The 13,016-nt window shown below is 42.6% G+C and overlaps 1 protein-coding gene across 1 annotated transcript in view; it reads left to right on the top strand.

Annotated features, from left to right (window-relative positions):
• Positions 1-13,016, top strand: part of MSANTD1 (Myb/SANT DNA binding domain containing 1) — a 49,175-nt gene that overhangs the window by 6,915 nt on the left and 29,244 nt on the right. The window contains exon 2 of the mRNA XM_025214079.1: positions 1,689-1,953. Within this exon, the coding sequence (XP_025069864.1) occupies positions 1,700-1,953 (254 nt within the window). The 5' untranslated portion in view covers positions 1,689-1,699. The remainder of the gene's footprint in view (positions 1-1,688; positions 1,954-13,016) is intronic.

Here is a 13,016-nt window from a genome sequence, read left to right on the forward strand (position 1 = left end):
CCACATAGAAAAATGTCAGGGGTGGGTCACTAGAAATACTGAGGTGGAGCAATTTTGATTTCCCCCCCTTCATTTATTCTATAGTGTATTTTTGGTGCAATTTGTAATGAATTAAAATGGAGGAAAGACAGTGAGGTTACAAATTTTATTTAACATGCCTTTTAGGACCATTATGTGTTCTCACTCTCCAGGATGCAACCCAATCTGTGCATTTTTTTAACTGTTGTTAAGATCAAGGATGTGGTTATGAGAAGACTTACAATTTATAGGATACTTAAGCATTAAGGATTGAAGCACAGAACATTTCCTGGGGATTAACGACTGGCTGGGGGAGCCTCAAGCCATTAACCCCCGCCTGTCATTAATCTCCAGGAAATGCCCTGCAGTGAGGTCGTTATTTCTGCTATACGCTGAGACTGAAAATAAGCAATGGTGTGTTTTTCATGCAAGAGGCAGCTTTACTTGGGATGTAGAGAATTAACATCTTCTGTATTAGCTTATCACGTTGCTTGAATTACTAAATCCTTTGCATCTTGCTATGTTTAATGAAAGATATTATGAAGTTTTATGGGTGGAAGTAAGGGCAGAATTTGGCCTTTAATTTGGTGTACATTTTAATAGGATGAATCACTGATGTTTCACTGGTGTAACTTTGGGCAGAATCTAGCCCTTTACCACGAAATGCTTACTTTACAACAGAGCAATTTATTCACAGTTCTAAGCATCTTGCAGCCTTTTAAAAAAAATTCATTGAATAGTCCTTTTAGGTCTTCCATAAAGCAGGTGAAATGTCTCTGCTGCAGTCTTAAGGCAGAACGCAGGCTGCATAAAATAGCATAAATAGCATCTAAATTACTAGGAATACAAAATACACACACAGTAATGCATACCTACAAAAGGCAAATTCATACTGACAGGACTGCAGTATACGTTTATCAGCAGCAAAACATCTCAGGGAAAAAATGGCTTCAGATTAAAAAAAATTAATATCTCTCTCTCACTTAAATGCTGTTTGTTTGTGTGTATACCTGAAAACCGATGCAGACACCTTTTAACGAGACGGTCTGCTTCTACATGTATTATATTGTAGATACAGATAGGTTTCATAAAGGTGTGTGAGGCTTTTTACAGAAAATCTTTGTAAAAAGCTTTTTTTTTTTTTTGTGTACATGGCTTCAGTCTTTGCAACCTCCTAGAGAGTCTGTCAAGGCGCAACTTAAAAGCTCGTTCAGGCGACCATGACCCCCTGCTAGCAGATTGTCTGCCTAAAAGGTAAGGGAAAGCTAAAAAGAAGTAGAAACTTAAAAGTAGCTTCTCAAAGGCTGCATAGATCTTTTTTTGTTAAACCTAAAGTGTTTAAAAGCTTTAATATTGATGGCCTGTCAACTTTGTCCTGATTCTTTGGCTTTCAGTTAAAAGGTTTTTGTTGTTGTAGCTTATGCAGTTGCTCTGTTGCTATGGAAACGTGACATCAAAATGACGTTTCTCTGTTTAAAAGCTTTTAACTAAATTCCTGCCTGTCAGATGTAGGCCCCATTTTGTGCACTCAAGCTTCAAGCTGTTGCAAAAAGGTTTCATATGTTCTGTTGTCATTCAAATTCTTTATCCACATATGCATGTCTTGCACTACAAAAACCTAAACTAAAAACTCAATCTATATTAAGTGTCCTCTTTTAAAACCCTTTTAGGTCAGTCAGCAATGGCTGCAGCAGAAATTCCCAGTTACATTGTTTCTTCTCAGACTGAGAAACACAGAAGGGCCAGAAACTGGACTGATGCAGAAATGAGAGGTTTAATGCTGGTTTGGGAAGAATTTTTTGATGAACTGAAACAAACTAAAAGGAATGCCAAAGTTTATGAGAAAATGGCTAACAAACTCTTTGAAATGACTGGAGAAATTCGCCACGGAGAGGAAATAAAGATAAAAATTACAAATATGACATTCCAGTACAGGTAAGCTTCAGTTAATTCTTGTTATTTTTTGGGAGATTTTAGCAGGAAAAGTGCAGAGGTATTTGCCTATCAGGAAGAATCTCCTAGAGGAAATCTATAGATAAAAGATTAACGATTGTTCCTATCGCTTTTAAAATGCTCTCCTGTCAGTTCTATTACGTCATTGTTCATTTCTCTCCTCCCCCCCCCCCCCCCCCCCCCCATTTATTTTTCAAACTCTGGCACAACTTTGTCTTGCTTTGTTTTGTATAGGTAATGTGTGTTAGGAAATATAAGGGTCAAAATGTATGTAGTGTTAAAACAGATGTTATTGCTTAGGGACTGATGATGTTAGCCTGGCAGCAGTTCCTTGCAGTTAAAGTACTGCAGTTTGAAGTGGCCAGTTAGAATCTGTGTTAGAAGGAAAAGTTCAAATACAGACTCATTTATTTAGGATTTAAGTTCCCAGTTTTTGGCATTGCAAGTTGAAAGGGTTACAGTCCACAAGGCCAAAAATAATTGGATGTCTTATTACGGAGTGACACACATTGCTATAATTATAAGCAGCACACGCGAAAGAACTGTTATATCTGCAGAGACGCAATCAATGTGCACTGTAAATACAGCTCCAAAGGCGTGGGGGAAGGGCAGAGGGAGCTACATGATGAAGAATAGGCAGTATCAGTCATGAGAGGAAGTTAGGGAGAAATTTCTACATTTGTTGTTTAGAGAAAAATGAGAATTGAGCAGAAATATATGCATAGCTCTTTTTTTTATCTTATCTTTGTCAGACACAAACTGCCTCATACTGGAAATCCTAAGTGGTGATTTTAGTTATGTGCTTGTAATGTAAGAAAATCAAAAATGTGGCTCTTATTTAATCTCTCCTCAAAGCTGGTATTAATAATAATAAAAAAGGTTATTACAGCAGGCAACCATGTTAAAATTGCTTGCTTTTCTTTAGGGCACCCTTACTGTATTTAATGCAGATGTTACTCATCAAAAAGAAAACTAGGGAGAATCCTGTAAGCCAAATCTAACTTTGAATTTCCCTTCCCTCCATTTGTCAGACCCACGAGCATAATGATTAAGATAAGGTTTGCATAATGCTAAAACTGGCATTTTTATATTCAATGCTTTATATTTGCAAACAAGGTTCCTTGGGTGAATTTGATATCTTTTATTAGACCAACCCAAATGGTTGGAGAATAGTTATTAAGCAAGCTTTCGGGTTCAAAAACCCTTCGTCAGGCTCAGGAAGCTGCAGCAGTTGGTGTGTGCTCTTCCTGGATGGAATGAAAATTATATTTGCAAAGTGCTTTACAGCCTGGTACTAAATCCTCACAAGACCCCTCACCCATTTTACAGATAGAGAAACTGGATTTGCCCGAAGTCACACAGCAAGTTACTTTTGGCTCCACAACTGGAATGCAGGAATTCTTGCAAGCCAGGCCTTTGCAAAGTCCAATAAGTTATGAATCCTCCGCTCCCAAATACATCCTGTTGTCCCTACGTTTTACAGGTGTCTAGCAGCACCACTTAAAATATTAAGCTCTGTAATGGCTATGCATGTAGTTTCTGTCAGCTTTTGTTCCAGATGGGTTGTTTTTTTTCCCCCCCTTTTGTTATCAGGTGGACCATCCCAAATTTTTCTAATTAAAGATCTTGTTTTAAAGCACTGGCAATGAGCAAATGAAAACATGCATGCACACACTAATGAGCGAAGTTATCCTTTCATTAACTTCCAGATGCGCTTTTCATGCATATTGATGTGCTTCCCAACACTGCAACATGCACTTAACTGTAATGCATTACACACACAAATTAAGATGCCATTTTAGAAGAGTCTGAAGACTGCCTTATGCTGCATGATATTGCTTTCAGGGTGTCCTTGAATCAAAAATATGCTTAAATATATGATGGTTTTGTTATTTTTCAGCAGGGGCTTATGCTATATAGAGATGTAAAGCAGCAAATATATTACTCCCAATTTTTTTAAAGATTAATATGTGGAGTTAGAAAACACAGTGATGTATCTGTAAATGATATTGGTTATCACTCTGCTGTCTGCTTTGCTTTTGGGCAGCTGATTTTTAATATTTATTATGCTGCCTGAAGAATACTTGGAGAATATACCATGCCTCACTACATTTCAATGTATCCTCAATGCACTGTGGCATGAACTGAAATGCAAGTTTCTGAAAGCCTGGTCTATTTTAGGACAATATTTTGTAACAATTATATTCAGCTGTGAAAAATGACCCACAGTATGTATTTAGAAAAACTAGCTGAGATAAGTAGGTAATTTATTACTACTTTTCAGCATCCAATAACAGATTTTAGATTCTTTTTTATTTCGTGGGATATACTTCCTTTGGTGTTTCTAAAGTGCCTGTTAATATAGCCACTAAGCTTAGTTGATACTGATAGAAAGGAAAATACTATTTTCCCTCCTTAACTTCAAGAGTTTTTTTCCTGAAAGAAGTAGCTGCTTGAATAACTTTGTCGATTCTACCGTCCAGGCAAGTTCAATGGTAAATGTGATATCCCCGTCACCGTACTCCCTGGGATTCTCATGGTGCAAATATGAGTGATCTGTAACTTTAGGGGTGCAAAATGGAAAATGGGTAATACTGTTTCATGATTTTCTTTATAATCTATGTTTATAGTCATGCCTTTCAGTCTGAAGAATCACATAGCGCTTCATGGCCTGATTTTGAAACATTACTAAACCTATTGCTTAGGTTCAGTGAAAGCCTTACTCTTTGTGCAGTGTGGGGAGAAAAATTAGTGAAAAAAGGGTGGTATGTCTACATTGTGGTCATTGTAGAGCCTGTAGCTCAGATAGACATGATTGAGCTAGCATGAAACTAACAGGCCCGGATATCAGGACCAATGTCCCACTTGACTATTTGTGCAATTTCTTGGGTGGGCTTTGTAGGTTGCATTGAGTTATATATTGCTACAGCGCCGGTTCTCAAGCTTTTTAAACTCAAGGTGCCCCTCAGAAAATGTCAGCTCTCAGCTTTCACTTGTTTCTGGACCAAGAAAAAAATAATAAATCAAATTTTCTGCTACAAAGAATTAGGAAAGACCACAAGTTAGAATATTTTTCACACTGTGGCTTTTTATTTGAAAGCTCTGGGTTTATTTTGTGAATCGTGTCGGTGTTTGCACACTGAGCAGTACTAATATCAAGGATCACCCTTAAAAGGATCTCATGGCACCCTGGTTGAGACTCGCTGTGCTACAGACTGTTAGCAGTACTGTAGCCAGCTGGTTAAGTTACTCTGTGTACGTGAACTCTAGTCACAGCAGTTCACTCCTAATCCATTCTTATATTTGGGGTAAATAAAAATAAATAAATAAATAAAAATAATGCTAAAAAATACCATAATGCCATTATATAAATTAGTAAGTTCCCTTAAATCGTGTTTTTGTTACAAGTCACCCTATCTCCAGGGTTCAAAATATGGGGGGGAGGGTTTTGGGAGGGCCAATAAGAGATGAGAGCCCCCGGCCCACCCCATGCCTTTCTCAGCAGCTTAGGTGGCAGCGGCTCCTTCCGGCTGCGACCGCTGCAGATCCCCTGCAAGCGTCCGAGTGTAATTCGAACCCTGCCTATCTCAAAAAAGATGCACCATAAAGAGCGGGGTGTTTAGATATGGAGGATGAGCGACACAAGAGGCATGGAAAACTTCTGCATAGTGAGATAGGGAGAGATTGAAAAGTTGGGACTATTTAGTTAGGAAGAAGATAAATTAGCAGCATGCCAGAGGCATAAAAACATTTTAAAAATTCATTTTGGAGAATGTAAGCCAGGTGCTTCTTTTCCCATAATACAGGAATACTGATGCTATTCAAAAAATGTTAAAGCAAGAAATGTAAAACTAATTAAGGCAATACGTTTTACACAGCATATAGTTAATATGGTTCTCATCCCCACTGGATATCACTGAGATATACCTGCAAAATAGTTGCTAGAAGTTGCAAAAGATTAGACATTTGACAGGATGATGATTTGTAGATATTCAATATTTTTAAAATGATATGTTTCAGGGCACCGCTGTCTGGAGCTAGAAATGAGTTACCATTATGAACAAATTATTCCAGACTTGTTCACAAACAGGTCCCTTGCATTGCGTTCAGCAGTAATTGTTACTTCTGCCTTCTGGCTCTACCCAAGATGCAATAAATACGGATGCCACCAGTCTGATCTGGTGGACAATTCCTGTTTTCCGATGCACTACTGTGGATAATTCTAGTGATTCAGAGGGATCATTTTATGGTAATAAGAACTATGCTTTGAAATAACTGTTAGCAGAATTGCAACACATTTAGGAATTGCTTCATGCACTCCTGGAATATAGCTATCTCAGGGGCTTGAGGGCCTGTACTGACTGGGCGAAAACTTTGGGCAGGTCCACTTAGACAACATTCAGCTTTCACAGAAAGTGCAAGAAAGTATCCATTCAAGACAGGCAGGCCACCAATTTTTAATGCTCTCTTTGAAAGACACCTGTGTAGTAAATGGCGTGGGCTCCCATTTATCTTTCTTGGAAAGATGAAGGGCTGAGACAGTTCTGCTGGGATTCAGAGTTAGTTTCAGATAGACTAGATTTCAAAGTACTGCATAGATTACTAAACCATCTCCAGCAGTTTATTATCAGTGCTGAATTCTTTCTGTTATATGGTCTATTTGAGACATTCACCACATATAACCCAGTAATTATTCCTTCCAAAAGAAAATGCATTCCTGTCACCACTAATATACTGATCTGAATATGTGACAATGCAATGTGTGTTGGCTGATGTTAGATTCGTGCTCAAATAATATGCAGTCTTGTAAATATAATACAAGGTTTATAGAGCTTGCACATTATCCCATGTGATGGTTTTGACCAATTCCTTCTGATGTTTTAAAAATAACTGAGTGAATATAAATGTTATTATTTGCAAATCTGCCATCATCCCTCTGCATCCCCTTCCCCCACCCTAAAGACTATGGAAACAGGATGCAGCTGTTACTTTTTAATTCAAATTTCAGTCAATTAATGGTAATGATTGGTAAATTTGAATCAGATGCAAGATTTGAATAAAGATTAGTTTATATTTATTTATTTATTTTTACGTGTATATGATAACAATGAAACATGGCAGCTTGTATAATTCTTCACTACAGTCTATGGCGTTGTGACTGGAATTTTTGACCTTTGCTGCAGCAAATGGTCAAAGATAAGTGCAGGCAAATTACTGGAGAACATGCAATTTGAATATTTTACCAGCTTTCTCTTCAGTTTCAATAATTCATAGCAAATACACAACTTAAGTACTGTACTTTCATATATCTTTTTTCCTTCATCATTGATTGGTTCGGGAACAGTGCTATTTATTATTTATTTTAAAAGCTTTTTCTAGAAACCCCAGGAGAGATGAGTCTTGTTTCCATTCTTCAAGGCAAGTAGTAATATCAGATATAATAATAGAAATAGAAATAAAAACAGCAATAGTGTGCTGCAGAGAAAGAGTAAAAAATCAAGTTAAAATTGTCTCTGTTTGTATTAACTAAATCATACCGGTTTTTAAAACCTCTAAAATGTAAAGTTCTGATAATTTTATTTTAAAGGCATTAAAACACTCATGCTGGATTAATATACATAGAGGAGAACGTGTTATCCACAAAAAAGGATGAGGCTGGGGCAGGTTGCTCTGTCCACATGTTTCAGTCCAGGAGGCAGAAGGCTCTGGCACGTGCCCTTAGTGCTTATTTGGTTGTGGGCTCCTGTGCAATAACATGGCCAACTAGACTCTCAGGTGTGGTGGTAATGGTTTCTGTACCTTAAATACCTGTTTATTTGGAACTGGACTTCTAAGTCACTGAATTACTAACTCACTGGGGAGAATTTTCAGTCATTTCTGATTTGGCGTGGTTTTGAACTAACTCTGGATATCAAAAGTGTCCATATTTTATTTAGCAACTGAGAGTAATTAACTGCAGACAAGTCAAGTTCCTTTATTGTGCTCTGTAAACCTCCCATATCCCTTTGGTTCCTTTCCAGTATAGGCCTGGGCTCCATTTTGATGTACTGGGTAGAGCTGGTGATCTGTCATTGTTGGATATTTTGGTTTTCTTCACTCTTACTGCTTCAGCTCTATTGCTCCAAGAGGAGCAGCTAAGGTGGAGAGGGCAATTATTTGGGCTGGAGGGCCACTTAGGGAGGTTTGGTGAGCTATTGTGGGCCGGGTCAGCACCCCATCACACCTCAGCCCACAACAGCTCACCAAAACTCTCTAAGTGGTCCAGGGGTGCCGGATGGAGCAGGTAGGTGGGGTATCCATGGAGACCAGCCCAGGACCCACACAGGCAGGGTGCGCTCAAGCGGGCACATGGGATAGGACCATGGGCCGGTGGGGAGCGGTGTACAGGAGTGTGATGGGTGGCTGGGGCCAGGATCGCGGGGCCAAGGCTGGGGCCAGGGCAGAGCCACGATGCATTCCCTGCACAGCCTGGCACTGTCACCGCCCTGTGATCTCAGCCTGAGCCCCAGCCAGGCCTGTCCGTCCCAAGCCTATATGCTGGTCCCTGCCCGCTTATGGCTCCATCCGTGCTCCCAGCTGAGTGCACCCTGCCCGCACGGGTCCTTGTCTGGTCTCCATGGAGACCCTACCTGCTTGCCCACTATATCTGGTGCACCTGGTGGTGGGTGCGGGCAGATGGGCCAGGGTGCCTGGGCAGCAGGGCTGGGTCCGGCACTGGTGGTATCACTAGTGTCAGCAGCTCGAAGGAGCTGCTGTTGCAGGGACTGCTGCCCTGCCTCAGCCCTGCTGTGTGCCCAGGGGCAGCAGGACAGGCTGCATGTGCCATGGCCTGCGTTGCCCCTTGCACTTGGGATGGGCAGGGCTCAGGGACTTGCCATGGGACGGACAAAACAACTTGGTAGGCCAGATCTGACCCATGAGCTGTATTTTGCCCACTCCTAAACTAAGGCTATGTTTTGTACGTCTTTGTCCCAGCATTTATTGGTTCCTGTAGTTTCATTTTTGCTTTCTTTAAAAACAAATCTTGCCCTTACATTGGTGCTGACATAAAACCTTCTTTTCACCTGGTGCTGTACTGATGCATTGAGCTGGGAGAGACCATAGTAGCAAGGTATATTCATCCCTGCTACTAATTTTAGTTGAATTATACCGGGGGCACATTTGATCCAAAGCAGTGAGAGGTGTCCACTGTTCCAGACTCCAGCTCCAATTCCAGGAAACATTTTTAAATGAGTAGAGTGAAAGCTGAATTTGGGTATTGACCACTTAATAGTGATATTGTAAATGATTTTATAGCTGACTATTTTATCACAATGCAATCTTTTCTGGATGTCAGGATCACAGGGCTAACAAACAATCTGGGCGAAAATCTGCCCCAACTAGAACCAGTTCAAAATTACTGCATCTAGTTCTGGACACTACACTTCAGGAGGGATGTGGCCAGCATTGAGAGGGTCCAGAGGAGGGCTATTTGCACGATCAGGGGGCAGCAGGGCAGGCCCTACGAGGAGAGGCTACGGGACCTGAACTTGTTCAGCCTCCACAAGAGAAGGCTGAGAGGGGATCTGGTGGCCGTCTATAAACTTACCAGGGGGACCAGCGGGGAATGGGAGAGACCCTGTTCCCCCGAGCACTACCCGGAGTAACTAGGAATAACGGCCATAAGTTGATTGAGAGTAGGTTCAGCCTGGACATCAGGAAGCACTACTTCACAGTCAGGGCGGCTAGGATCTGGAACCAACTTCCAAGGGCAGTGGTGCTTGCTCCTACCCTGGGGGTCTTTAAAAGGAGGCTAGATAATTACCTAGCTGGGATCGTTTGACCCCAGTACTCTTTCCTGCCATGGCAGGGGGTTGGACTTGATGATTTGCTCAGGTCCCTTCCGACCCTACCAACTATGAAACTGTTACCGGAAGAAAGTAGTCTTTGCAGCTGTGTTTGGAGTAATTGGTCATTCTGTGGAACTAGTAGCTAGCAACTGAAAATAGCAACCCAGGTATTAAAGGTCAGCACCTAGCTGGTCAATATTTAAGCCCTTTCCAGCCTTGTATCCAGTCTGACCTCCTGGTCTTGATTTTTTGGCTTCTGATCTTTAGCTTGTTTCCTGGTACCCGATTTTGGCTGTTTGACTTGTTTCCTGGTTCTGGATGGCTCTGGAGCTCAACCCTTGCTAACGGGATGGACCTACCTGTGCTCTAGTCCATTACAGTGGAGTAGAGTTGGGAGTCGCAATAAAGTACTTCTATACCCACTATATCACAAAATGCTGTCAGTCTCCATCTGCCATGTTCCCATTTCTTCTTTTAAAGTTCTAACCTCTTTTTTTTCTTTTCCATTCCTCTTTCTCCATCTTCACTTCTCCTTTCATTCTTACCTACCCCTGAGTCCAGGTTTCTTACAGTCAGTGGCTGCTGCTTCTGCCTCTCAAGCCAACATAGCGCTCCTGCCTCACTTTGTTAGGATTACTGTAGTTAGTATGGTGCTGTTGTAAGTGTCAGGAGGAGGCAAAAGGTGTATTCACCAAATGCATTTAGAGACACTTGTCTGCCCTCTTGTCTGGTGGTGTATAGCAGCAGCATCCTTACGGTTATAGGCAGGTGCAGAACTGGATACTTCCTCAAAAGCCTGTTTCCATTATGGGTGGGATGATCCAGCTAAGCATGTTTAAAGCCAAGCAATTTACCCTTTTTAGCCTGAGGAATATCCTTGGGAGAATTCCTAGTAGTGCCAGCGTGCCATATAATTTACTAGGCTAGTTTCTGACAAAAAAACTTTAACTACTTTCCTCCAATGCTGCCCACAAAGCCTGTGATAATATGTGATCTGTAACTTTTGCTGCTGTTGCTTCTTAAGCCTGACATGCTTTTCCTGCAGATCAGCACTGTTTTGCTGCTTGAAAAGGTCAACACCTTCTTTGAACTTCACATGCCATCACTGTATCTGCAGCCGTAGTTCCCAGAAGTCGGCTGTTATACTGCTTTGAACAAGATGGAAATCTAGTAGGGGTGCAGAATGCTTTTTCAGCCAGCCTTGCTTTTGCTGACCACACTCCAACTAGCCATACCACAGCTGCTTAGGTATGCAGTTATTGCCCATGTGTATAGCATGGCACACTCAGAGGAACTAGGCCATTGTTATCAAGGTTTCAGTGCTGTGCCAACTGGTTCACTGCGGCATCTCAACACTGGGTACTTGGTCAAGCCGTCTGGTCCTCAGGAAGGAATGCAAGAAACATTAGTTAACTCTCTCCAGCTATTGCCAAAGTTGCCTTGTATAATGTCCAGATTTCTCACCTATGAAACAAAATAGTATAGCCTTACTAAGCGTAATCTTGTTTAGAGTTTCTTTCTGGTTGCCTCCAGAACTGCTTTGGTCAACTTGCCAAGTGCTCACTTTTTCATAATGGAGAAGCAACTTTCTCATTGATACCAAGTTGATTTTTCAGCATACTATCCAGGTAGTGGAACTCATGAATTATAGGAAGCCACTATCCATCAATATACCATGTGGACAGCATGTAACTTTTACCAAGTATTGCATGACTTCAGTCTTCATTAAAATATAACCTTGAGCCCAAAACCTGAATGCACAGTCATCTAGATAGAGCAACTCATGGAGCAGTTGAGTAGTGACTTAATCTTTCTTGCAGTCATGTGCAACTGAACAACATTTCAGAGGTGCAGAATCTTAATAACTGGAATGTTGCTAGTTGCCTTCTTCAAGTGTTGCATATAGCAGCGTGAACAAAATTGATTCTGATTCCAAGAATACAACCTTGTTTCATTTCATTAATGACAGGAAGAGTTTCAGTTAGACCAGGGACAGTCCTTGCACTGCTATGCAGTCTGTCATGGCGGGGTCCTGCAGGAGGGCCGTGATCTCCTCAAGGCCCCCTTCCTGTGCCAAGTTGGCCCAAATAGCACCCTCACTTCTTGCCTGCCACGTCTTTGATGGAGATTAAATGTATGGGAGGCTGCCTTACGTCCTCTTGGACACGGGTTGCTGTAGTCTCTGCCCCGTGGGTCCCACTCTGCAATGGGTGCTTCAGGGGCACCCTAGGCTTATGGGCTATGTGTGGCTCCAACCACCCCCTTACCACGCCCCAAGCCTCGCAGCTGGAATAGACTTTGTCAGGTCTAGGTCTACACCCTTTCTGGTGCTCGGGCTCTCCGCGGCCCTGTCTCTCTCTGCATCCTCTCTCTGGCGCTTCTCAGCAACGCCGCCCCCTCCTCGGGGCCTTCCTCAGCAACGCCGCCCCCTCCTCGGGGCCTTCCTCAGCAACGCCGCCCCCTCCTCGGGGCTCTTCCACAATGGCACCCACTCCTACGGGGCTTCCCAAACACTGCCCTCTCTTTGGGGCTCACCATACCCACACTGAGGCTTCTCGTCAACACCCCCTTCTCTGGGGCTTCTCAACTGCCCCTCTCTGGGGCTGGGGTCTGTGCCCCCTGAATGCTGCACCCTTGCTGGTGCTGGGGTTCCCACACTGCTGTGGGTCCCCTATGAGGCCTTCTCCAACCCCTAATAGCCTCACCCAAACCACCGGTTTTAAACAGCAACACAAACACAAGCCCCCTTGGCTATAACAGAACTTAAAGCTGCCCGGCTAAAACCACGTTGCTCAAACATCCCAGGGCTGCGCCACCCTTTACCCGGCTTGGGCTGTACCTGCGGTCAGGCTTCTCCTTGCACCTTTGCTCAGGGAGAGCTCCTTCCTCTCTGGCTGCTGGCAGGGAACTGCCAGCCTGGCCTCAGCCCCTGGGCTTTATATGGGAGCCAGGCCCTGCCCCTTCTGGTCAGATGACCTCCTCTGGTTGCCCTGGCAACCCGCAGCTGGGCTCATCCCTCCCTGCTAGAGGTCCTTCCCCAGCACTTTTTTTCCTTCTTAGGAGCAGGGCACCTCAGTGCTCTGCGACACAGTCCTTCTTGGAACTGATGCAGAACTGTAAGAAACTTTTCAGAACCCCTGAGCCTGTCCACCAGATTTCAGAGATTTGATGACAGTGAAAGCCACGTTAGATATCACAGGATCATCATGTTCAAGA

Source organism: Alligator sinensis, unplaced genomic scaffold (assembly GCF_000455745.1).
Source record: "Alligator sinensis unplaced genomic scaffold, ASM45574v1 scaffold1094_1, whole genome shotgun sequence".
NCBI lineage: Eukaryota > Metazoa > Chordata > Crocodylia > Alligatoridae > Alligator > Alligator sinensis.